At 32.5% G+C, this 27473-nt stretch overlaps 1 protein-coding gene and 1 long non-coding RNA gene across 7 annotated transcripts; one reads left to right on the forward strand and one right to left on the reverse strand.

The window, feature by feature from the left end:
* Positions 1-638: 638 nt before the first annotated feature.
* LOC110440019 (uncharacterized) lies at positions 639-14859 on the reverse strand. 4 transcript variants are annotated; one of them, XM_073930365.1, is made up of 15 exons: positions 14644-14859; positions 13892-13912; positions 13715-13759; positions 11533-11556; positions 9329-9363; positions 6368-6565; positions 6132-6246; positions 5957-6057; positions 5721-5774; positions 4424-4488; positions 3366-3627; positions 3158-3211; positions 2278-2489; positions 1074-1233; positions 639-953 (listed from the first exon to the last, which is right to left on the reverse strand). In XM_073930365.1, coding segments are annotated over exons 5-15 (1338 nt in total). In that variant the 5' UTR covers positions 9330-9363; positions 11533-11556; positions 13715-13759; positions 13892-13912; positions 14644-14859; the 3' UTR covers positions 639-837. The 4 variants fall into 4 exon arrangements, with proteins under 4 accessions (XP_073786466.1, XP_073786468.1, XP_073786467.1 ...); XM_073930367.1 differs by lacking the exons at positions 6132-6246; positions 6368-6565 and having other exon boundaries at positions 11533-11553; positions 14644-14752; XM_073930366.1 differs by lacking the exons at positions 6132-6246; positions 6368-6565 and having other exon boundaries at positions 14644-14732.
* On the forward strand, positions 12204-26630 carry LOC101885907 (uncharacterized). 3 transcript variants are annotated; one of them, XR_012394363.1, is made up of 6 exons: positions 12204-12294; positions 15649-15853; positions 18732-18914; positions 19022-19103; positions 24485-25811; positions 26031-26630. It is a non-coding gene; the product is annotated as an uncharacterized lncRNA (long non-coding RNA). The 3 variants fall into 3 exon arrangements; XR_012394365.1 differs by lacking the exon at positions 26031-26630 and adding an exon at positions 20381-20445 and having other exon boundaries at positions 24485-25048; XR_012394364.1 differs by lacking the exon at positions 26031-26630 and having other exon boundaries at positions 24488-25048.
* Positions 26631-27473: the final 843 nt, after the last annotated feature.

Here is a 27473-nt window from a genome sequence, read left to right on the forward strand (position 1 = left end):
TTAGCTGGCATGTAAATTAACTTTGAGAATAGAAAACAAGAAAATGTAGGCTAACTAAACCCTAATATGATTTTTTTTAACTAAGACAGAGGATCTTGGTCTCTGGATTTGTGACTGGCAGAAGTTGTGAAACTCACATTCTCATCGTACAAGTGTGGATAGCGTTAAGATCTTCTCCTGTTGGTTGAATCGCATGCAGCAACAAACACAATGCTTCTGTGAAAAGGAGCATGTAAAAACACCAATGATAAATGTAAAAACATTAAAGATACTTTTACAATATCTATTAGATATTGTTCTGGGGATATACATTTAAACATTGTAGAAGCTAAGAGTCTGTAAAAAATAATAGCACACACAAACTCCCATGTTCAGTGTTTATAATAAACATATGTAGCGGTAAAAATGCACAAACTTACATTTCAGTGGAATGCACGTACTGTATGGTCTTGACGGCAAACACGCCACATACTGACCTACATATAAAATAAAATATATATATTAATTACTACAATATTACTACTCAATTAATCATTCTAATTACAAGCATTAAAACAATATAATTGTAGCCTACCTCATATAGCTGAATGTTACAGGCCTACAGGAATTTTAATGGAAATCTCACCAAAACAATCTAATATTATTAATTTTATTATGTTTAAAACTGAACACCTAAAAGACTTACACCTTTATTGACAATAAGATGCTAATACACTTTTTTATTTAAAAATTTTCTTAAATTTAATGTCATTTAAAAATTTTGAAAATTAGATGAAACTGTCAACAGTCAACACAACAAAACAAAACAAACTGATTAGCAAGATCTCATTTTGGAACTTATTGTCGTCCACTGCCACCATCTCTGTCTGGAGCGTAACGTAACCATTTTTTTACTACTTCGCTAAAGTCTGTTTTTGATGCTTCTTTCCCCTGGGAAGTATTTCTTAATGCACCTGAAAGTAAAAAAAGAACAAAAACTAACATTGTGTTATTTTTTTCACATTTATCTAATATATTTAATCATGTCTACATTTTTTAGAGATTGTTTGTATAGAAAACCAACTATTACTTACGGAACATTGTCTTTTGCAAATTTGAGGCTTCAAAGCTCCTTTTCTTTCCACGTCCAGCCCAATTAAAATGGGATGCCAACCTGTTTGTTAAAACATGGCTTAACATGCGTCTCACAGTGTCCTGCAAGTTGAGTCCACCAAGTAGTGACAGCTGGCAAATCTAATGAGAATCAACATCAGCATTAACATAAATGTTCATCTAAATCCACACAAAACCAGACAAAACATTCAGTTAAGTTATCTAGATGGAATATTGCAAATTTTGATTGATATCTGAGAGGTTGCTTGACATTTTTATTTTTTATTTTTGGCATTATCTGTTGACTTCAATCATCAATAACTTTTGTTCACAAATTTACCAAAAGAATCTAGATAAACAAACCATAATTTTAATGCAAATATATCAAAACAGGTTTCTTAGATGCTTTATGGTGTAGTAGTGTAGATTATGATGAAGATAAAACTTAGCATTTGATTAAGGATCAAATGGCTATTAAATATAAAATGTTTACTAATCCCATGAGCCTATTAGTTCCTCTGTCCCATGCCACCACATTAACAAAATCCTAAGAGCACTCTTGCTGTAGTGATGAGGAACTAATAGGCTAATGGGATTAGTAAACTTTTGTTTTTACTAATGTAACATTTACTAATGTTATTATATGTTCAAATCTTAAACTATTATTTAAAAATGTATTAACATTTTCAAATAATATTTAAAGATATGAACATCATGTGCAAGGATTACCAATCTCGTTACTGAAGATCCGGTGCCCTGCAGGGTGAGAGGGGTCTGAATGCAGAACTGGTGCAGTGCAATCTGAGCTGCATCAATGCTTTTTAATGTGCTCACCTAACCCCACTCTTAACCCTACCTGTCACAGTGACGTCACTCACTCCATTGAGTGCATTGTGTCTGACATTGCATCGCTAAGTGATGCAATCTCAACTTACATCATAAAAAGCTGCATCCAGATACTATTGTGCAAGGTTTAGCTCCAACTTGCCTCAACACACCTGCCTGGATGTTTCAAGTATACCTAGTAAGACCTTGATTTGCTTGTTCAGGTGTGTTTAATTATAGGGTTGGAGTTCAAATCTGCTGGACACCGGACCTCCAGGAACAAGTTTGGTTATCCCTGATCTAGTGTGTCCTAGACCTAAAAAAAGTGAAACATAATTGTAACTACATTACTAGACATACCAATCTGTTTGTCTCAGCATCATTTTGCAGCATCTTCTCAAGGGCATCAAAGTCATCCAGTGACTGTGCTGGGAAAGCAAAGCTGCTTTCGGCTTGAAGTGGAATGGGTATTGGCGCTCCCTGTAATTGCTGTATCATTGCCCTCTGTTCTCGTTGCTCATTTTTTATTTCCAATAAAATTTTCAAAACGTTCCTTTTAAAAGGAGACAACTCTGCAAAGAAAACAATTAATCAATTAGTTAATAAATATTGTAGAGGGAGAAACTCAAGCTAATTTCTGTCATTAGTAATTGAAAGACTAAGATTAAACAAACAAACCAAAACACTACATACATACACACATATACACACACATATATATATATATATATATACATACAGTTAAAGACAGAATTTTTAGGCCCTTTGATTTTTTTTTCTTTTTTTAAATATTTCCCAAATTATGTTTTACAGATTCAGGATATTTTCACAGTATAATATATAAACAGTATAAAATAATATTTTTTTTATTCTGGAAAAAGTCTTATTTGTTTTATTTGGCTAGAATAAAAGCAGTTTAAAAAAAAAACATTTTAAGGTCAATATTATTAGCCCCTTTAAGCTAATTTTTGATAGTCTACTGAACAAACCATCACACATTAACTTGCCTAATTACCCTAACCTGCCTAGTTAACCTAATTAACCTAGTTAAGCTAGTAAATGTCACTTTAAGCTGTATAGAAGTGTCTTGAAAAATATCTAATGAAAAATGATGAACTGTCATCATGATAAAGATAAAATAAATCAGTTATTAGAAATGAGTTATTAAAACTATTATGATTAGAAATGTGGTGAAACAATCTCTAATAAACTTTGAGGGGTTACACTTAGAAAAACATACCACTGGGAACAAGGGCGGAGGCAGTCTGACTTGAGGTTTGGTCCATGTATCGCTCTTTAAAAATGCAAGGAACATGGATGTCAAGATGTATTAGTGGATACAGTTTAGCCTGTTTAAGTCCAAACTAAATAAAATGCATTACAAAGTGAGGAATGAGCATGAAATTAACATAAAGGTGTAGTGTAGATGTATTTGCTTAAATCATTACCATTAACCAGTTCACTCAGTGTTCCCTGGTGATCTCTGTAGTATGTACTTTGGTGAGCTCTGTACTGTGGGTCCAAGTGAGGACTATATCTTGTGTCCAGCTGAGCTCTATATGTGTCCTGGTGGGATTGGTGGTGTCTGTCCTGGTGTGCTTGATGGTGTCTGTCCTGGTGTCCTTCGTGAGTGTCTTCATGTGCTCGGTAGGCTGTGACCTGGTGTGTTTCATTATATTGTGTGTTCTGGTGTGCAAGGTAGGCTGGGTCCTGGTGAGTTTGGTGCAATTGCAAAGTAATTAGTGACTATAATTATTTCATTTAAAGGCTGAGAAAATGAAGATTACTATTAATTTTGTAGAAATTTTATTGCAGTTACTTATAATATACCTGCCTAAAATATTGCAAATAAATTTGACAGTAGTTTTTTATATAAGTATGCTTCACAGAATTATCTTATTTTCATATGAAAAAACATTTTTATATGAAAAACATAAAAAGTTACAAATTTGATATTGGAAATATAGCAGAGTAAAAACTAAATAATTTTCTTTTTTATTATTTTAAATAAATTAATTTGATTTAGAAATTTAAGAATGAACACACATTTTAAGTATGGAATATGAAGTCATTGTTTCGAAAAAATTTGTTGTTTTGATATATTTATATATAAAAAAAAAATATATATATATACCCTATGTATGTATATATATATATATATATATATATATATATATATATATATATATATATATATATATATATACATACATTATATATATATATATATATATATATATATATATATATATATATATATATATATATATATATACATACATTACTTTTTTGCATAGTAATTCTGTTTGCTAGCTAAATATTGTTATGTGTGCTATTAAAAAAACTTAATTTTTAAAGATATAAGACTATGTTTGACTGAATAATACAATTAATTTCTAATTAATTCATAGAAAATTAATCAAAATAACAACGAAAATAATGTGAAACCAATTTTAATAATGCAATTAGTAATAAAAAATATATACATTTTAAGTAACTTACTTACCCAACACTCTTGGTGTTGTACATGGCTTGTCCCATGGTGCTCAATATGTCCTCTTTTTGGATTGACTAAAAACAAATGAAAGTTTTTTTAGTTCTAAAAAATAAAAATGCATGTTTTTTTCTGGACAAGATCCCACAAATATTAACCAATCATTGATATGTTCCACCCAATAATTTAATCGCATTCAAAATAAAATAATACTCTGTTAACAATTAAGATAAAAAGGTTCCAAAAGGGTTAACCGACGGGAGTACTCCCCTTCCCAAACACTGAGACAATGCGATTGGTTGCTTTTACCTGCCTCAAGTGACTGACGCCAAAACTTCCAGGACATTCATTAGAGCTACTTGTGCAAGACTTGGATGTAGGGAGAAACGTTTCAAAGTGTAAGTCATTTAAAGTTAAGTTAGTTACGACTTCGCCATAATAGCTAATATTACAGGACTGTGCAATTAATCAAAAGTAATTTTCAATTTCGGCCTCCAATGATTATGAAAAATCAATAGGCTAATAGAGAAAATAGGTTAAAAGGTAAAAAAAAAGAGTGTTTAAGGTTTATTGATGGTTTTAAATATCACGAAAGAGAACTTGTGGTGTTCAATGCATGCGCTCATGTTTTAACTTATGGTAGGGGTGCCCAAACCCCTAAAGGGCCGGTGTTCTGCAGATTGTAGCTCCAACTTGCCTCAACACACCTGCACTGATATTTTTAGAAAGCCTTGCTGTGGTCACACTAGAGTTTGAGCATGCAAAATGTTGTCGTACGGCGCTGTGAAAAGGGGCAGTAGCTATTAAACTAGATGATTAGACATTTAAAAAAGCAAGCCATTGGTCAATGTTTAAAATTTATGTTTAGAGAAAAACAATCAAAAGATCAAAGCATGACATCCCTGGACAGAATTTTAAAACATGAAGCAATCGCTCGCTTTTTTTTAAAATGTCTAATAAACTTGTTTAATCCCGTCCCTTTTCGCAGTGCCGCACGACAGAATTTGGCATGCTCAATCTCTAATGTGACCGTAGCTTTAATCCTCGATTGGTCTCACGCAGTCAAGTGATGCGATTTCGCAGGTCAGAGTTCACCAAGCTTGAACTTTGCACCGCAGCAACCTGCGAAACTTAACGCATGACCCTGCGTTTCCGGTCTGACGCATTCGCGTGCGTATGAATGGGAGTCTATGCGAGGAAAAGCCCAATGTGACTGCAGCTTAAAGAGGAAAAGATGCCTAAACTGGGGAATAACTTGTGGAGTATTCAGAAAATTAGTGAATTTACTGGGGGGAATGTGCATTTTTACCATGGCAGCCTGAATCAGTCTGTCCTGAAGCCAGATTTGCTGAAGCATTCATAGCTACAAAAATGTCAGAATGAGCAGGATGTTAAAAAGACTAAAACAGAAATGCTACTATATTATTACTAGCAATGTAACTTTAATGTAACTTTTTCTATTATAATTACTTTATCACCCTTAACAAGATATTGTTACTTCTGAAAAAAGTAACAATTAATAGTTACAATAAAAAAGTTCATTACCTGTAAAATCTATTGGGGGTGCTGCAGCAAGCCTCAATTTATGTGATGTTATGTCCTGATCAGAATCGTTTTCTGAGAAGTCAATAAATCGTGGATTAGGCCTGTGAAGTGAAACACTCAAATTAGTTATCAATAAGACATCACTTTAATAGTTTTTTTAGTATATAAAGTTAACCTTTTCTTTCTTTTTATTTTGTTTCCACTTCCCTCTTCATCAGAAGTTAATTCAGATGTAGGGAGATTGGACTCCACATACATTTTTAGCATCTTCTGTGCTTTCTCTAAGGTATCTAATAATATATAGACAATAAATAATATTTATTTAAAATAAATAAAAATCTTCAGTGAATCTTGAATAGTAACAAGTTCATGGAGATAATAAATAATTTAATATTTGCATACAACTCTTACCACACTTTTTAAGTAGACGAACAGGCTCAAATAGTTTCCATCCGTCTTTGACAGCTTCTTTTTTCTTCACAGCTGTCTTTATTTTTGTAGGATTGTAATTTGGCCAATAACATTTTTGACCCAAAAGCCAATTTTCAGGGACAACATCTGTTCCCTTGTCAGGGAATTCTACCAGTGCATAACACTGGTTATCCATCACTGTTTAGGACAGGAAAAAAAGTAACTAAAAGATCTCTTATCTCTAGATCTCAGTGTGAATCAATATGTGTGGTTTGTTATGGGTTGCTGCGTGTTCAGCTCCCATACCCATTACAAACCTGTGATGTGTGATATGTAAAAGGGATGTGTAAATGCATTTATCTTTATGTAATGTCAGTATGGGAAAATAACAGGAATAGAAAAAAAACTGTTTACATACATACACTTTTAGAAATAAAGGTATGAAAGCTGTCACTGGGGCAGTACCTTTTAAGGTCTGAGGGTATAAATATTATATAAGATCTGTGTATGTGTATATATTTAGTATAATAAACATAACTATTTATATATAAAATATGTATTGTATGTTTAGTATTGTAATAAATTCAATTGATAAAAAATATTGTAATAGTGCAAAATATACATACAGACATACATACAGGTGTGTGTATATATATATATATATATATATAGGCACATGTATGATATGTGTATTATAATGTGCACACACATAAATTACGCAATACAGACTGTTACTTTTGATGCAATTAGTCTGTGGTTAGCATTATTAAAAAAATCCCAAAAGAAGCTGACACTACATGTAAGTATTTACTGTGTTTTCTATGCTTAGGGAACTTTATCTACAATGGATGAGGGGTAGCGCAAAAAAACTGTTTTCATTTTCTGGAAGAAGGACATATTTTTGTTTTACACTAGACAAAGGTACCAAATCAGTCTTTTCTTGCAAGACAGAGACTCTGTGACAGCCATTTGCAGAGGAGTCGCACGGGTAAGTGTAAAAAGATTCCATTTTCTTGAACGTCTGACACACTAAATGGACAGTTTCACCCTGTTTCATTATGTTCTTAATTACAGCAATGCCTGTGTCAATTTGAATGCAGTTGTCTCCTTGGTTTGGTGATAAAACACAATCAGAGAAATGCACCAGCTTTGGGTCTTTTGTACTTGAAGAGAGATGTGATTCTTGATTTGATTTGTGAGATTGTTTTGTGGGCATTTCTGATAGTCTTCTGACAACCTGCTGCAAAGGTTGATCTGGTTTTCTAACCAACCGTTTCAGTGTTCCTAAGTAGTTCTCATATGGAAATGCAGATATGTTGTCAAGAGGGCCAAATGCTTTATACTCTTCTGCAAGATGAATCACTTGGTGAACATTGTAAACAACTTCATCTGTGCCGTAAAGCTGGCTGTAATGTTTTACAAATGATGACAGAATCTTGTTGGCAATTTCTATCATTGAACCAGGAAGGCCAGGGCTGAGGAGCAGAAACATGCCAGCAGAAAAGAGCATAAAATTGTCGTAAATTTCATTTTCGACAAATCCTTTTAAAACAATCGGCCCAGTATAGATCATAAATTGACGGAACTCTGTGGCCTTCCATCTATCCACATCTCTCAACGAACGAGGCTTTCTGGCAAATTCTTTAGGCATAAAAGGACGGAGAGCAACAAGCCTGTCTGAGATCTTTTGAATTTGCTGTGAAGACAACCTTGTTCTGAGCTGTTTGCCTTTCATCCACATTTGAATCAGTCTTCTTGTCACTCCGAGACAGCAGGTGTGCATGTAATCAATTGGAAACTGGGTTATCATTTTTACTACTCCAGTCAAGGGGCCTAAACTGTTACCCAAATGGTGTTCTTCATTTTTCATTTTTTCAAAGTCATCGTCCGTACGTAAAGGTGCGTCAGTTTCAGGATACGTCATTTTATTGGACCAAACTCCAGTCTGGGAACACTTGTCACAGCCATAGTAGCCATTGTGAGACTTGACATGTTTGACAAATGCCCTTGCAGGGGCATCACATATGAAGGAGGAGACTACAACCTTAAACCGAGTTCCATTCCTCACAATACCTTCACGCAGAACTATCCTCAGTTCTGCAATGAAGTCTCTCAAGTATTCCCAGACTGAGCTTGGTTTGCTATTGCCACAAAATAAACCAATTATAAATGGCGATCGTGTTTTGTCACAGTCAATCGTTCCGAGAATTGGCCAAAATTGAGTTTTGGAGCTTTTGAAAAGGGGAATTCCATCAATGTTAAATTGCAAAGCAAGAGTTGTTATTTTTGGCAAACTGGCAATATGGTCCAATGTCTTCAGTAGACAACTGACCAGGCCAAAATGGTAATATTCCCCATTACATATCTTAGTTACAGGTACCTTTGTCTGTGTGCCAAGAAGAGTCCTTGCATCCTTGGGCAAATCAGGAAATTCGGACCTCAAGATTGCCAGTAGTGCTGTTAGAGCTATGAGAGGTATGCAAAAAGATGCTGCCCATGTTTGCAGTTTTTTTTGCAACTGATTAACTGAATCGTTGCTACTGCTGTCAGATTCTGCATTTGGTTGGTCTGTATCAGAGATACTACCACTGTCAGAAAGAGATTCAGAATCAGAATCAAGCCAACATGGGTTATCGTGGTCGGTCGCAAGAGAGGAAACTATATTGCAAGAAGGCAATTCATCTCTATTTTCAAAGTTTTGAGATGCGTTAACTTGTGCAGTAGATTCGGGATTGTTTTCTGTTTGTATTTTGTATTCATTCAAAATCTCCTGTTCTATCTCTTGCACAGTGGCCAAAGTCTTTCTTCTTTTTGTCCAGTAGGACATTGTGATGTGTGTAAATGTGTGCTATTGTCAATATTTTGTACATGTACTGCACATGTATTAAGCTATATTTGTATTTCTATACGAGCTAGGTCTATACATGTTTAGGTTCTAATGTATTGTGTATGTATTATTACTTGGATCTTGTGATGTTGTTGCTTTGGAAATTCTCCTGAAAGACAAAAAAATGTATGAATAAAAGAAGAATTAAAACCACATAGAAAATATATGTAATTGCCTTTAATCTATTATCTCCCTGAATAATTAGTTTACTAATCGCATGCAACCTTTTTTACTTTATTTCAGAATTCAACAACAACAAAAACCTCTTCATTTACACACCCTAAAGGGGTTCCACACCCCTTTGTATTTTTTTTTCACAAATGAAAATATTTTTAAAAAATTTAAACCAGTAGCCATTGATATCCAGTTGAAACTTAAAGTCCTATAGAAGTCAATGGCTTCTGGATTTTCAAATTTTCAAAATATCTTCTTTTGTGTTTAGCAAAAGAAACAAATTTTTGGGGACAATCTCCTAAAATTATCTTATTTTATGTTCAATAGGACAACCACATACATACATACTAAAACACACACACACACACACACACACACACACACACACACACACACACACACACACACACACACACACACACACAGTGTAACCCCCAGTTTATTTTTCCCCCCAATTTCTGTTTAACAGAGAGAAGAATTTTCTAACACATTTCTAATCATAATAGTGTTAATAACTCATTTCTAATAACTGATTTATTTTATCTTTGCTATGATGACAGTAAATAATATTAGACTAGATATATTTTAAGACACTTCTATACAGCTTAAAGTGACATTTACAGGATTAACTAGGTTAATTAGGTTAACTATATGCAGGTTAGGGTAATTAGACAAGTCATTGTATAATGATGGCTAATAATTTTATTTAAAAATATATAGTAGATGTCAGAATTATTTTTATTATTTTTTAAATATTTACCAGCGTTGTTTAACAAAGCAAGGGAATTTTTACTGTATGTCTGATAATGTTTTCTTTTTCTTCTGGAGAAAGTCTTATTTGTTTTATTTTGGCTAGAATAAAAGACATTTCTATTAAAAAAAACATTTTAAGGACAAAATTATTAGCTTCTTTAAGCTATATATATATCTTTTTTTTTTTCGATATTCTACAGTTCGTCGTTATACATCATTATAATCATCGTTATACAATAGCTTGCCTAATTACCCTAACCTGTTAACGTAATTACCTAGTTAAGCCTTTATATGTAACTTTAAGCTGTATAGAAGTGTCTTGAAGAATATCTAGTCTAATATTTTTTACTCTCATCATGACAAAGATAAAATAAATCAGTTAAATGAGGTATTAAAACTATTATGATAACAAATGTGCTGAAAAAATATTTTCTCCGTTAACCAGAAATTGGGGAAGAAATGAACAGGCGGCAAATAATTTAGGGGGGCTAATAATTCTGACTTCAACTGTGTGTGTGTGTGTGTGTGTGTGTGTGTGTGTGTGTGTGTGTGTGTGTGTGTGTGTGTGTGTGTGTATAAGAACATTTTCAACACATTTCTAAACATAATAGTTGTAATATCTATTTTCTAATAACTGATTTATTTTATAACTGATTTATTTTGTCATGATGACAGCACATAATATTCTAATAGATATTTTTCAAGACATAACTCTTTTTTAATAACTGATTTATTTTATCTTTGCCGTGATGACAGTTAATAATATTTATTAACTAATATATGGCTAACACATGGCTAATATATTAAAAAGCAAACTCATGTGCATGTGCATGTGTATGCATTATGACATTGATACTGATAAAGGCATGTTTTGCCAAAGCTTATAGGTGCACATGAGTATTTTCCTGAAGGTACAAAAGTTATATTTAATTTAGCTAGAGTGATATTTTGATTATATCTGTGTTTCCTAAAGTGTACTCTATCCAACACTACTTTTATGTCATCTAAGAATTTTTACATTTTATGTTCAACATAAAGTGATAGAAGACTTGATGCAAACATCTTTCAATCAGTTTAACTTTTAAGCTTTTATCATTGCCTTTATGTACCATGTATTTAAAACTGTGTGACGTGTTTAACTACCAAAAGTTATATATATATATATATATATATATATATATATATATATATATATATATATATAAGACCATCATGGACCAGCCAGGCATTTGTTAAATGCGTTGTTAAAGTCAGAACATGAGACTGGGATGATGGTTGCCGGTTTTTTGTACATACAACATTATGTAGCTTTAATTAATCTAACAGTATTATACAGTTAAAACATACTTACAAAGCTCAGATGTTCTGTGTTCTGCTGAAAAAAAGAAAAACATCACTGAATGCACTAGATATTACATGTCTGCAAATTAAAAATATATTTATTTAATTTTAATATAATTAATATTTATGACAAGTCAGAGATGCAGGATGACTGCGAAAATAGGCATTTAACAATTAAACACAGTTCTTAAACAAATCTTTTGTGTTATATGTTAATATGTAAAATAACATCTGAAATTGCATAAAGATATTAGCAAAGAATGTGAAACACAATGCCAGTGATAAGACCTTCCAATCCAGTAACAAACAAGAAGCCATGAGTAGACTTTACATTTTTATTCTTAAAGATGTTTAATTTCACCTATGACTTTTTTCTTGTATGCTGATTTTTAGCGGGCCAACAGCATCATCGACATTTGCAGTGCCCTCCATAATTATTAACAATCCTGGTTAAGATGTGAAAACTAATATTTGCACCTTTTGTGAAGTTGTTTTGGAGTAATTATGAAAAGTGCTATACAAATAAAATTTTATTGGATTATCATTATTAGGAAGTGTTTATTTAGTTATTTCCTAGGGACACTTTTGGTCTTGGAGTAAATTACCATTTTTCCGTTAGGCGGCGGTATAAACTAGCAGTGTGTCGTTCGCCAAAAACGTGCTAAAGAAAAAATTCCCGCCGAGATTCTCGCATGCTTCGGGGATTCGCAGTATCGTAGTTGCATTTGTTGTGGGCATTGTTAATGTTTTCAAACACCTAAAGGCTGACTAGGTAAGTATTTTATTGTCATTACTATATTCTAATGTGTTACAAATCAAGAAAATATGGACATCATATGAAGTCTGTGTAGGCTAACGTTGGCGAAAATATTTTACTTCATTCTTGCATAGGAATTAGCAATGTCAGTTTCTACATGTCCATGCGCTGGGTATTAGGGTTAAAAGCGAGTGATAAAACGTAAGGAAACGTTAACGTTAGTAAATAAATTTAGCGTTGCGTTGTAGTTTGTCAGATGATGAAGTAACGTTAGGTGGGACACTGAACTGTGGCTTCCGTGAGGCGTCGGTCATGCGCTTGCCATTATAGATTAAAAGAGAAATAAATCATAAGGTGATAAATAAATATTGCATTGTTTGGTGTGTAAATGGTGACAAATAATCAGCCTGACGCAAATTGCGCTCGCATTAGCGGACAGGTGAAAGTTTTATTTAGGGACATTCTATAAAAGTGGGAAAAAATGCTTTACATGGCTTCATGTAACGTTAACTATACATAAACTTAGAAAACCCACATTTGTCAAACTTTCTGCGTTTTCTCTCATCAAATAGTTCTCTGATTTGTGAAAACCTTCTTTTTACACGTGATCACATAATTCATTTCCGCTAAACGGTTTTCAACTTAAAATTAACTTGATAACGTCGACTGAAGCGTCAAATATAGGCCAGACTTTAGTGCATATTATATAAATGATATTTACATGAAGGAGATGGTTTAAGCTTTGGTAACCTGATGGTAACCTGCACACCCCACGGTTCAGTGTCACTGACTATGTCGCGATGCGTCACTTATGTCACATAATGTTCTTCGTGTGTTCAAGCTACATTAAACTTCGACAGGTGTCATAACTGCATGACATTGTAAAACACTTACTGGGTTAATGCATTAATTAAACAGTTAAGGATATTTTCGGTTTTTAATTTAAATAAATGTTTTCTGCATATGCAAAAGTGATCCCAGGCTAGGTTCTACGCAGAGATACATTACATTTAGAGACAGACTATTAAAAATATACAAAGATGTGTTAACTTAAAATGTTATAAAAATGTGAAAAACACATAGTCCAACTTTGCTGCTACTAAGCCTGTCGGATAAATACTGGATGAATCAACAAATTCACTTGACAACTAATTATTTCAAAATGATACCAAGCAACTAAACAGTGTCTCACCACAAACCTTTCAATGTCCTTCCCGGGTTTTGCCTACTTATCTTGATTTAAAAAACGATTTCAATTCATAATCAGTTCAATTTATAATTTATAATAATGATAAACGTTTTAAAAATTATAAAAATATATAAGATTATAATTTTAATTTGATGATAATAATAATTAAAGGTCCCGGGTCAAAACGGGTCTAAATTGTCTAAACCTAAATATTGAGACGTGTAAATATTGTCAGTTAAAACTTACATTTCCAAAGATATTTTTCGGCCCTTAAAAGAGCCTTTGGGGTAGCTGATGTTAACAAAATAAGGGAAAAAACAAGACAAAATTAGGTTTTATTGCAAATGTCTAAATTTAAAGTATTTGTAGTTTTAAATGTTTTTTTTTTAATTGATTAAAGTGTATAAAATCAATGGTACTTACAAGAAGCAGGGGCAGTCGGCACTGAAAAGAAAACAGATTACACAGTTAATAAAGACTGAAAACATAGCCTAAAATTGCACTTATAAGATAAGCAAAACGCAGAGTGCACTCTATCCGACTGAGACCTTACAGCTTATTATATTAATTTAAAAGTGTAACGTTAGCGTTTCTTGGTCTCATAGCCTGGCTGTAATGAATGAATGAGCTGGCGCTCTTTTTACACACACAGACGCACAGGCACTGTAATACACGCACATTGATTCAGTCAAACCAAATGTGGGACAACCTGCTGTTTGTTTGTAGTATTGTTTTGCTTTTTTAATCTAACAAATAATATGACGGACTCTAAATTAAAGTCTCAGTCGGATTTGTGTTACCACTAACGTTAGTTACCGTAAAATGCTTCATACTTGCTAAACGGCTTTTACCGTTTAAACCGTTAGCGGCGTAAGATAGCCTACATATAGCGATTGTAGAGAAAACACGGAAAAAATACGAGAATACTGTTTTTGAATAGTAAATGTAGTACATTTACTAGAAGCGACATTTTTCTGACATTGTATATAACGTTATTGTTATTAACACGAAAACAAGCGCCAAATACCCCTCATCTTTATTAATGAATAACGTACTCGATATAATAACCATTATTCTTGATATTTAAAACACCATTTTATTCGTAGGTACTTGTATGAACAAGTTATAACCAATTTATAATAAAATATAACGATAAAGTTAAAAAAGACGTTTACCTCAGGAAAACTGGCAGTTATGTTCGTTAGGAATGTCCACTTAAATGACCCAGGCTGTGTCCGCGATGGGCACAGACCTCAACTTATATAATGCCCACCGCCTGGTTTCGCGGGCTAGTCACGGAGTAAAAAGTGACAAATTAAAAGGTTTATTAATGAATAATTGAAGATTAAAATGTGTTATTGTTTGTGTTATAATCGTCATTAGATATGAATAAAAAGTGCTGTGTAGGGTTATTAAATTATTATTGATTTTATTATTTAATCGCATTTTTGTATTTGTCTAAATTATTCATATATAGGCCTATTCACTCAATTCCTATATTCAATTCCTAATAAATAATTAAAACAATGATGTTTAAAAAAAATAATAACTGTATTATAATTGTTAAGTAATTAATAAATTAATGTGAATATTACAGTTAAAATAATATACATGTATATTGATTATATTTATATATTCAATTATGTTCTTTGATTTAATGGTGCCTATATCTTTTAAAATGCTCTCAAGTTAATATTTTCCCCATAGAGTGAATTTTAGAAACTCAAAGGTCAAACAAATCTTTTAAAACTTTTCTTTTAAAAACTAGCCAACTCTAAAATGTTGTAATTATTATAAAAAATATATATTTTCATTGCCAATACCTATTTTTACCAAGTAGCATAGGTCCTGTATTTATTCATCTTATGTAATTTTATTTAAATTTGCTTAAGTCTTTTCTTTTAGGCCTCACATAAATTACATCTAAACATTTTATGCTAGTATTAATAAATGTGTATCCAGGAAACGTCTTTATATTTTAAGAGATCATACATTGGGAAAGGAAAGAACAGATTATGATGGATTAATTAATGATGATTGACCTTCGAAAATGTGTGATTTCATGTAAATATGTTCTTTTTGTTTTTTAAATGTATAATACTGATGGTGATGATGATGATAACTGGCATTTTTATTATTAATATGTAATATCTTACCTGTTTCATCATTTTGTTTTGTAGTTTGAGGTACATCCGTTATCTTCAACCAGAATGAAGGCAGTGTTTCATCTTTGTGGCCCTCGCATATGAGCTTATGTAGAATTTGAATTTTCCATAAGCTGTTTGTCTGTCTACTTGGATTCACTCAGGGTTTCAAGATGGCTCTCAAAAAGGAGTGTACTACAAGGTGCAGGCGAAAATCATCGCTTATGCTGTTAGATAGTAGGTAGGTAGGGTTATTTGTCTAGTTTGTATATTTGTTTAGTTGTTATTGATTTGCAGAATTATTTAGCAGGCATCACACCAAACAACATGCCAAAGACAACATGTTCACATTCAACAGTATATAAAATAAATAAATAGAATAAAACACAATAAGCAGTCCAGCTGACTAGTCTGTTTTTGACACCACAGGGAGACAGTAGCCGCATTTCCACTATCAGGCCAGTGCGAGCCAGGGCTTATATCGGGCCAGGCCGGGCCAATCGCCCGGGAGGTTGAGCAGTGAGGCCGAAATCATGTCGCGTTTCCACTGTGGGGCTAGTAGCTCGCAGCGCGTCACGCAAACCCCGCCTCCAGAACATCCCCCGAATCGAACGTCACTCAAACCGCCCACTTCAGCGAGAATCATGCAGATAAAGCCCACCATCACATCATCACGAAACTATTAAAATTAGGACAACCAAAACAAACAAATGACACGTTACTGTACAGCAGTACAACGCATGTCTATACGCACATGCCTGTGTGTTTTCATTCATTTACTCGCCGACCGACTGGCATCGAAATCCAGTGGTCTTGCCACCAACGGAGGGACCCGGAGCGCAGGGAGCGCACACATCCATAATATAACACCACATATATAAAATTCTCAGTTAATAACTCGATATAAAATGTATTTTATAACATCTTCTAGACAGAATCTGTCCAACATTCATCCCAAATGCTCCGGAGAGAACTGAAACATGATTATTTTCCCCCTATAGGCTTTATGACACTAGGTTAGGTGATTTACCCTTTATTTAAAGATGTTGCTTATTATATCTTAAGTAAAGGAAAGTGTTCAGTGTTTCAGCACAGCACGTAATAAAATATTGCCTATATTTCGTTGCGCTCAGCAGCTATGCACTAACAAAGCTCTTTATGTATTTAAAATTCCCTTTTTTAATTTTACCACGTCATATAAAAACATACACACTTGTTTGAGGACACAGAACACATTTTGAACTTGCAGTTTTCCCCGTCAAAAAAGTGCTGCGCAACTGCAGACAGAAAAAAAGTTCGCCTATTTCTGCTTTCACTCACCCCGAAAATGCTCTGTTTGCATGATTTGATTAATTTCATCGTATCCAAATACTTTATAAATAATATTTAAAACATTTTCCGGTGTTTATTTATTTTTATTTTTTTAGAAAATATCTAAAATCTTTTTTTCAAAGAGGCTTTTGAAAAATGAAAGTTTAATATAAATTTGAAACAGTTTGATATAGTACCTAATTGTTATAGCTATAGCTTTTGTTAGTTTTATATTGGTTTATTTATTTAATGTGATTTTATTATAGGCCTATCTAATATTTGTAATTCTTTAAATTATTTCAATATAGGGCTATTTTATCTAGATATGACACTATTGTTTTGAGCCTACAAAAGTGGACATGAAATTTGTAAAGTTTAATGTCCTACTGTTCTATATATAGTGTATTATCCCCGAAATAAATTAAAACAATAAAAATAAAAGAAAAAAGCCGCTCGCGGCATCAACAGAGCTATGAATGGAGCGCTCTTTTTTTCGGTCTCACACACACACACAGGCATCTAAACGCGCAAAAACACACTTACAGTATTAAACTTGACAAAACCTCTTGAAAACCTTTACTGTCTGCTGTGTCTTTAATATGGTGTAAAGATTATTATGCGTTATTGAAACATCAAAGATGCAGCAAAGAAAAGTGACTTATTAAAACTATCATTTTATGCAACAGCCTTACATTTAAAAGAGAAATTAAGGGCGATCATATGCAAAAAAGACCCAGCCTATAATTTGTTCCAGATGTTTTCTTTCCCTTATTTATTTATTTGTTTGGCACATGTACTCGAGTGCGATCGGAAAACTGTGCCCGCCTCTCCTTTCACTCCGCCCCGAAGCCCCGGCTGGCCCTCCTTGGCCCAAGGTATTCGGCGGGCCGAAAAAGGCTGGCCGTTGGCCCCGAGAAAGCCCCGCTTTGGCCCGATTAGGCCCCGGAAGTGACAGTGGAAACGCCACTGGCCTTGGCTCGCCCTGGCTCGCTCGCTTTAGGCGCGATAGTGGAAACGCGGCTAGTATCTCTGCTCAGATGGCAAATAGTCAGATGAGGAACTAAATGGGTGCATTGAATCAGCCACAATACTGATTGCCTTTATGACCACTCCATCTTTGTAAATGTATTCCAGTTTACTAGAAGTGGTGACTATTTTCCTTAAACACTTTTCTTGACTCTCAGTAGCATTGCCATACCAGCAAATACTGCAAACAAGTCAATATACTTTTAATAAAAGCAGAGTAAAATATCTTAAGCATTTTATTGCTGATTCAAAAGGACATCAAAAAACAATGTCTCTGCTTAGCTTGAGTGTTAATACACTTAACCCACGAGTCCTATCTCTAAAACCAGGTCAAAAAACTTTTCTGTATGCTCTCCATTAATGAATGTAGGTGCAATATATTATATTATATTATATTTTATTTTTTTCTCAAGTCTATACACATTTCTTTATGTTTTTTTATTCAACACGTTTAGAATCATTACATCACTTTATGAAAAAAATCCAAGAATGGCCATGTTTCTCTTTTCTGCCATAAAAGAGGCTCATAAAGACTGAATCATCAGCATATTTATTGCCTGTTCCATACGTTTAATAAGATGCTTGTTTTATATTTGGCTTTTTTTTTTTTTTTACCAAAATCTTAAATTCTGCCTTCATTTACTCATCCTTAAATGGTTACAAACCTGTTTAAGTTTGTTTTTGTTCCAAACAAATAAATTTATTTAGAAAAATGTTAAAAACCTTTACCCATTGACTTCCATAAATGATAAGTGGTTACTGTTATTTTTTTTGTCCAACAGATTAACGAAACCCTTGAAGGTTTCTTGAGGGCCGCTGTGGTGCTGAGTTTAGCTCTAACTTGCTTCAACACACCTGCCCTGGGGTTTCTAGTATATCTAGTAAGAACTTGATTAGCTGCTTCAGGTGTGTTTGATTAGGGTGACCCGAGTTTGGACACCCCTGCATTAGAGGGAGAGTAAATAGTGAGTAAATTTCACTTTTTGGTGAACAATCACTTTTTAAATCTATAAAATTAAAGTATATGTGCAGCTTTTACAATGTTAGTGAAGATATTTTTCTTGTTTTCCAGGATGGCCTGATGCCTGTAGTCAGTTGGATGATTATATACACTAGATGCCTTGATTCTGCATGAATGGGGGATTAACCACTAGGTAGGTCTGTCAACCATATGTTCATAATAACAGAATGAGCTTATTACATTTACATAATGAAAATTGAAAAACACAACAAACAGTTTTGTTTTATTATATGTAATACAATGGGCCCTATCATACACTCAGCCCAATAAGGCTCAAGACGCGTTTCTATTTTTAGACCAGTGCAACACTAGTTTTGCCGTTTCCACCATGTTGTTTAAATAGTAAATCCATTTGCATGTGTATATTTGTTTTTTTTTTTAAACAAGCTTAGATTTGTCCACTTGTCAGGTTTTGGACCATATGGGGCATAGCATACGTGTTTGGAAATAACTCAGTTGTTTGAGCACACTTCCTTATAATTGTTCACTTATTCGTTTGCTGGAAATTAGAATTGAATTTAGAAATAGATTTTGAATTTAGAAATAGATTTAGAAATAGATAGAGAACAAATCTTTGCAATCAAACTAAATTAGTTCGGTATAGGCTAATTGATTTGTGTGTACAACATGTTTTCTTATCTACAAAAGATAGTGAAAGTAAAAAATGAGGAGGCTCATTCTCTCATTTTCACACTGCAGATATTTAACTGTTTTCTTGGTAATGAAGCGTTTAGTTTTTCACCTTTAAAGTCCGCCATGTAAATAGCTAATGCGCCAAGGCGCGACACAACAGTCTCTTAAAGTGAATAGGAGATGAAACTCTGATTGGTTTATTCTTAAAACACACCTATAACTCATTAAGAGAATAAGCTCAACCCTGTTAGATCATGCGCTATGAGGCAGAGTGGATTTTTTCGTCCTTAAAATAGCAAAAGTGGATTCAGACACGCCCTTAATGCTTTTGTGCCCTGTGCTTTGAACTTTACGCCTAGATCGTTAAAATAGAGCCCAATGTGTTTGTGTTTAAAGTTCAAACATAAACCGTTGCTCGTCTCTGCCCCTTATTTCTAAAAAGAGCTGCAGCACATTGATGCTCAAACTGGGGTCTGTTTCAGAAAGGTGGTTCAACCAACTCTGAGTTTAATCTTGAACTCAGAAGGGAAACGTATTTGGGGTTTCAGATCAACTGAATAGTGTTAGTTTATCACAGTCTTGTGTAGTTTTATGTGAAATGTAAGGACGGGCAAATGCCTTTCTCTGTTGTAAGGACTTAAAAAAATGATTTTTAAAAAACAAATGATTAATTGGCATAATGCTTTTCAAATGTTTTTACCATAGAGATGTCTGTTATTGTTTTCTTATTCCGGCCATTCTGACCGAATCACATTTCAGACTTTTTTTGTCTAACAGCAACTGACTCTCCTCCTGTCAGTCACTCTTCTAAATACAATTTGAATTTTGACGAGGGAATGCAGGTATTGTGCATTCAATCATTTCTGCAAATGTTGCAAGTAAACAACAAGGCTCTTAAAACACTGCTTCAAAAATTTTAGTGTTGTCATATTTCAAATACAGAAGTCATTTGTTTTTTTTTATTTCATTACTGACAGTGTACTTATTTGTAAAATCATTTTAGTTTAAAATCAAGTGTAAAACAATTTTCATGTGCTGTAAAGCTATATATTCAACAAATTTGCCATATTGCAAAGCAGTGAGCAAATAAGTAAAATAGTGTAAAATGTGTAAATAAAAGACTATTTCAATCTTTTCTTCATATACTTTAATTAAACATTTCAAAGTAGAAAATATTGTTTAATAAAATGGACATCAAATATATCTATGGCCTTATAGTTCTGCCAGTGGTATTGAAAAATTCATTATGGTGAAGGAAAAAGCAACCACACTTCCTTTGGTAGTGCAAATTCCCATATATATAGCCTTGTGATTAAACACTTGAACCATTCTATCAAGTTTACACTTGAAAAGGGCCTTAATGAAAATCAGTTTTTTTATTAAACTAACTAATTGCTTATTTTAAGTATTTTTTTAAAAAAAGAGTACTTTTTTTACTTTTACTTGTACACTTAATATTAGTATTAGTTACTAGTAGTATTACTTTACCAATGTAGTAGTATTTTTACTTGGGTACAAATTTTCAGTTCTCTTTCCATCTTTGAGAGAACATAAACAAATACATTACTTTATTTTTTATTTTACAAGCACATTTATTGTAGGTTTATTATATTTTTATTTATGAATATATTATTAATTACTACATTACTAATGTATTTTATTTGAATAAATTGGAGAGTTCTTATTGAATTTAAAGTGCATTGCTGAGAATACATTTCAGGTGTTCAGTACGCTGCATGTCAGTCTTGAATAAAAAAAATAAGTACTGGAAAAAGTGTTTAAAAATCCTTGTTTTTTTTAAAATCTGGGTTTATACAGTTCTGCCTATATATACCCTGAATGGGGCACCAATATTACGATTCATTTTGAAAAAAGCAACCCAACAAAAAGACACCTGCAATTGAGACAATAAACGTTTAATACTTATCACTTTTATAATATAGCAGGAGAAAGCAGAATGGTATGTTAATGAACTAATAGGCTATTTATTTTTATAGTATGCCATGGGAAAAACGTTTATTTGGAAAATATTAGCCAACAGAATAAGAAAATGGCAATGGCTATTTACATTAAGTGCAAATAGCATATTTTCTTACCATGATCTATTAACAGTAAATGCCAATAGATCTAAATACAATGAATCTAGTTTAATTACTTGTTAGTTCATGTTTGTTTTTACATAAGCTAAATGTGACTAACATAAACTTGTTTTCTTTGTCAGGATGATTTTACTTGGGGCACATTATCCTTAACTCATTTCTAATTATTCTGGAACTCCTGTGTTTAAATGTAATGGTTGATCTAATACGTGTTTACACTGAAAAGCAGTAGAAATGTGTTCCGTTTCCATCAAAATAAACAGTTTAAACAGGAGTTCAAGAGTAGTTGAAAATTGTATTACATTAGCAAACAATGAACTAACAACTAACTAAGGTAGTGATATTCACATATGAACTCATGTGACTCGTATGTTGTTTTTAAAGCTAGTTCATAAACAGCACATGCCTTAAAGAGCATATTGTAGGTTAGACACCCCAGTGAGTCAATGTGCATGAGAGTAAAGTAGGAACTACATTTTCTTTAAAATACACCATAAAGTTTATTTTTAAGCCATCTGTAGTCGTTTTAGTCACATAAATGTTCTTCCGCATGTGAAAAATCACCAGATTGTAAGTGACGTTGAACTAGGAAGATCGCACATATAAACAGTATGAAGACAACTGATCGCGGTGCACGTTTGGATGCCAAAATAAGATATTCTGAGACATTCACACAAACGATGCATCACAGCCATACAATTATGAGCCTGTGGACAGACCAACAGACATAACAGCAGTTAGAGAAGAGTAATTGTGTTGTAATGTGAGGAGAACAGAGCAGTGTGAGACCAATGTTACCTTACAGACAGATATGTTAGATAACGAAATCGTATCAGGCAGTAGCAAAGGTAGTATTGATCATCTAAATATTTATATTTACCAGTAACAGAAACTAAGCATTTAACAGAGTTATGCCACATTGTCACTATTTTTAATTGTAGATAAGTGAATAAGTGACTAATAACATAGTACATCTGTAATAATGCAGAAACATGTGAACAAGGTTCTTGAAAATCTTTTCTCTTAGAGCTTTTGTAATGAAATAAAAAAGCACCAAAATATTAAAACTATTAAAATAAGTTTTAAAATGTTTTTTTATTTGTATTTTTTTTTAACATTTCAAATAACATTTCATTAACAGATCTGGGGTGCAACGACAAACAAGGAAAAAACAAACAATGACATAACTTGCAGCTGCACAATCATAGTACGATGCATTGTTTGGGAAAAAAACGATGTAGTCACGAGTGTTTTCCCAAAACCCGCAGTTTCTCAGTCACAGATCCATCGTCTAAACCATGTCAGTTATAGCGTAAAACGTCCATTATGACGCTCTAAACAGCCATAATCAACTTCTTCAGAGAAGAACCCCATAATTTCTTTGTGCAAATTATATTGTTTTACACAAAACCTGTTAAAAATTCAATTTTAGTTATGGTAAAAACATCCACTCGCTTTCCATATTAATTGAAATGTATGTAAATGGAACATATAGGATTATTAGGAAATTTGAAAAAATCCTACATTAATATTAATAATAATAATGATGATGATGATTATTTAGGATATTGCTTATAAATTTAAATTTTTTGGAAAAGTCTACTTTTATAATTTGACATGCAAACCACTGCAGAAATGTTCTGACCCACAGGCACATGTGTTATACAGTACAGATACTTAATAAATAACCCACTATAAATGAAAATAATTAACGTATGCTATGTGTTTTCTGTTTTTTTTTTTTGGTTTCACAAGCTTTGGAGACGTAACGTAAATTCAGCTTTTTAAATAATAGGTCCCCTATAGCTTTCGTCATGAGGCATAACTGTAAAATGCACTGTGAAGGGAGCACAATTATAAACATGAAGATCGGTAAAACTGAACTGTACGAATACTTTGAAAGCAAATTACACCTAAGAGAGATGACCTTAATGCTTTTTTAAAAATCATTCCAAGTTTAAATGTTAGAATGTTCTAAATGAAAATTAATAGGGCATAGGGGGAATAAGTGGGAATAGAGCACAGTTAGGAACTTTGTTTTTGACTACAGCTCTAGAGGTATAGTTGCAAGCATACAAGTTTGCGACCCTGTTTGAATGTTCCTTGGAATGATGGATTTTATATATGCATACATACATACATACATACATACATACTGTACATACATATACAGTTGAAGTCAGAATTATTAGCCCCCTGAATTATTTGCCACCCTGTTTAATTTTTTCCTCCATTTCTGTTTACTTATCCCTAACTGATTTATATTATCTTTGCCATGATGACAGTAAATAGTAAAAATTTGACTATATATTTTTCAAGATACTAGTATTCTGCTTAAAGTGACATTGAGGGTAATTAGGCAAATTATTGTATAATGATGGATTGTTTTGTAGACAATCAAAAATATTACTTAATAAAAATATTATTATTAAATAATGTTGACCTTGAAATGGTTAAAAAAAATTAACTGTTTTTATTCTAGCTGAAATTAAACAAAAGACTTTTTCCTGAAGAAAGAATATTATAGAAAATACTTTGGAAAAATATACAGTATTGTTAAACATGATTTGGGAATATATACAGTTGCAATGTCAAAATGAATGTATCAAAGACATTGTACTATATATAATATTTGAGACTCTTAAGTTATACATTTTTGTCCTTACTTTTATTCTACAGTTATAACTAATAAATAATAAAAAAACTCATCTTTTGTCTGAAAAAATATATAAATGGAATCTATGTTAATTTGTGTACTTATGCTTTCCTGTTTCTGTCCTAGAAGGTCCATTCAAAGGATTCTAGAAATTGTACCAATTCCAGTCTGGATCCAGCCTACCTGGTGAACACCACAGAAGACATCAAAGCTAATGAGTTTAGATAACTAGAACTGGACAAACAGAGTTGGCAAAAATCAAAGCAAACACCACTACATTACTATATTATTATTAAAACAATAAAAATATAAAAGAGATAGATGGACTTGGTGAGATTTACCTGTTTTGTGATGATTTTGTTTAGCTGTAGATTTAAATATCCATTGAGGAAAAATATTTGCACCATTAAGAACTGATCATATTGATCTCTGTTGCTATCTTATGGCGGAACAATGTAACGCCAAACTGCCAAAGAATTTCCATTAAATATTACTACAATTTATAATCAAATGTCATTTGTTGAACAACAACATGTAACAAACAAGAATATAAAGATGCCAAATAAATAAGTCAAATTGTTAATGGATGGCAACATTTTGTCTGTTTAACTGAGCACAATGCTTTTTATGCATCTGACTCCGCAACAGGAGAGTCATAACACTTATTAAAACATGCTTAAATCTATTAAACTGTTTTGTTGAATTATGTTTGTGTGTGTGTGAGAGAGAGAGAAGGTGTTTATTGGGTTATTCTATAAAATGTTTTTTTTTTTTTTTTTGACTATGTCTGTTAATGTGTCTAATTGAATGTTGAAATATATTGTCTTTCGCATGCTGTGTATGTGTCTAAGGTGTGACAAAAGTAGCCTAAACGCTATTTCTCGAAGAAATACTGAAATGAATTCTTTATTTACCCAAACCATAAAGTATTACATTTTCATGTAATTTCATGTAATGTTGACAAACATTTAAATTAATGTCATGATGTGGGAACATGTTGCAATTATCCATATTTTGGCACGATAAAAATTGCTGCTAAAGCAATTATATTTTTCAACAGAAAGCTATAAATAAACAATAAAAATTTTAATGTACACCTTTTAAATGTATAATACAAGCCGTTTTAAATATGGCAAATTTGATTTACCAAACAAATAAACTTAAAGTGTTAATTATTTTCTAATAAAAATTGTCACGTTTTAGACACGCAGGATAAAAATAAGCTCTTTAAATAATTTCTGGTTCGAGAAATAGCCTAATATGAAAGAAAAAGATGTCACCGAAAAAAATTGTAACCGTTCACACATAAAATTAATTGGTTGTAATTTAATTTAGCTTATACTAGTTTTTAGTTACAAATGCTGGCCTATATCTGATAAAATGTATACTAAAAAAATGTTTCTACAAAGTTGTTACAAACAATTTATATGGGTTGAATTAAAACAAATTAAATGTAGCCTATTTTCAACTTAAATAGTTTAAATTCAGAACTAAATTATTTAGAACTACTTAAAAATCTAATTAATCATCTTGCATGTTTTATATGTTCGCTGATAAATATGTGCCGGTATTAATGAGTAGAAATCTATTCAGTTTGTGTGTGCAGTTATTTTTGTAATAATATAGTGATTGTCGTGGTAAAACAGATTACTGGTGAACATCTATTTATTAGGCCTAAACCATATGGTTATATAGGGGAAGAGATCACATTAACTGAATAAAATGAATTTCAAATATCCAGTTTAGCCTACACCACTGATGTACTTATGAAATATCAAAATGCATTTTTATTGCAAAATAAATGTAAACAGTCCTACTGCCATATATCACGGGATTAAGAAACTTGAATAATATTCCGAAGGAAAACAAGATAATTAAAGTAAAACAAAATAAAAGTGAAATCAAATTCTTGACATACTAGCCTGTGCAAATAACTAACTTGCATATTTGTCTTCCCAAAACAGCTTAAAATACATAGTATAAGGCAAGATTAAGGGCACTCGCTGTTGTATTTCTCTACTTACACTGATGCAAACGGCATTTTACCGACCAAATAATGAATATTGATTCATATTTAAATATTGAAATAATGAACGTTGATTCAATGTCGAAATTTCGACGTTGAATCAATATCTTTTTTTCAACGTAAAATCCTTCCGATGTACCGACCAAATAATGAACGTTGGTTCAATGTTGAAATTTGATCGCCGACTGATACTGACTATTATAACCAATATTCGACGTTGAATCAACATCGGTTTGCTATCTGGGTTGTTTATTTTAAATTTAGAGTTTAAAGAAGCACTTCATTAGAACTACTCACCTTTATCTAATTGACAAAATTAAATTTAATCTTTAGCCTATTAGCATTTTAAACCCCATTCCAGTTAACTTTTGACTTGAGAATAGAACAAATAACTACAGTATTTATATAGGCCTAATCTGTGTGGATCAAAAGAGAATCTATATCAGCAGTATTACGTTACTTGAAAATTTTATCATGATTGCATTAATATTTGGCGTCGTCCTTTTTCTTTAATATCAACAGTTCTTGGATCTTACTGACACAAGCTTCACATCTTTGTTCAATTATTATTTTTTGGGGTTATTGAAATTCGCTTATTTAATTATTAAAATACATGTAAATAATTATTTATATAAAATATGCACCATGCATTTTCCTCACTTGCAATACCCTCTTCATCGAATCAGAAATCAAACCTTTTTGTTTTTGTTTAGTTTGCATTTTTTCCAAAGCTAAGCATGTATTCGGTCAGATTTGTTTAAACCATTTTTTTTTTCTCCCGGCTAGAAGGCTTGCTCGATCCCTCCAGTAGATGGCAGTCTAAGCAACGAAATGAAGTTAAAAAATCCCAGAATAGTATAAAAAAGTTGATTTTATACATTGAGAGAGACTGACCCCTGGAAATAAACTTCATGCTTTTTTTTTGTTTGTAATATTTAGACATTATATGTAATGGTCTCAAAACATAAGAGAGATCTGAAAGTGTTTTACATCATGTTTCAGTGTTAAGTCTTTATAATAATATTGCTGTTGCGTCTGCCCGCTAGTTCTGCTTTTCCTCAAACGGCCTATATTTGGTTACAAATATTC

The sequence above is a fragment of the Danio rerio genome, chromosome 18, assembly GCF_049306965.1.
Source record: "Danio rerio strain Tuebingen ecotype United States chromosome 18, GRCz12tu, whole genome shotgun sequence".
NCBI lineage: Eukaryota > Metazoa > Chordata > Actinopteri > Cypriniformes > Danionidae > Danio > Danio rerio.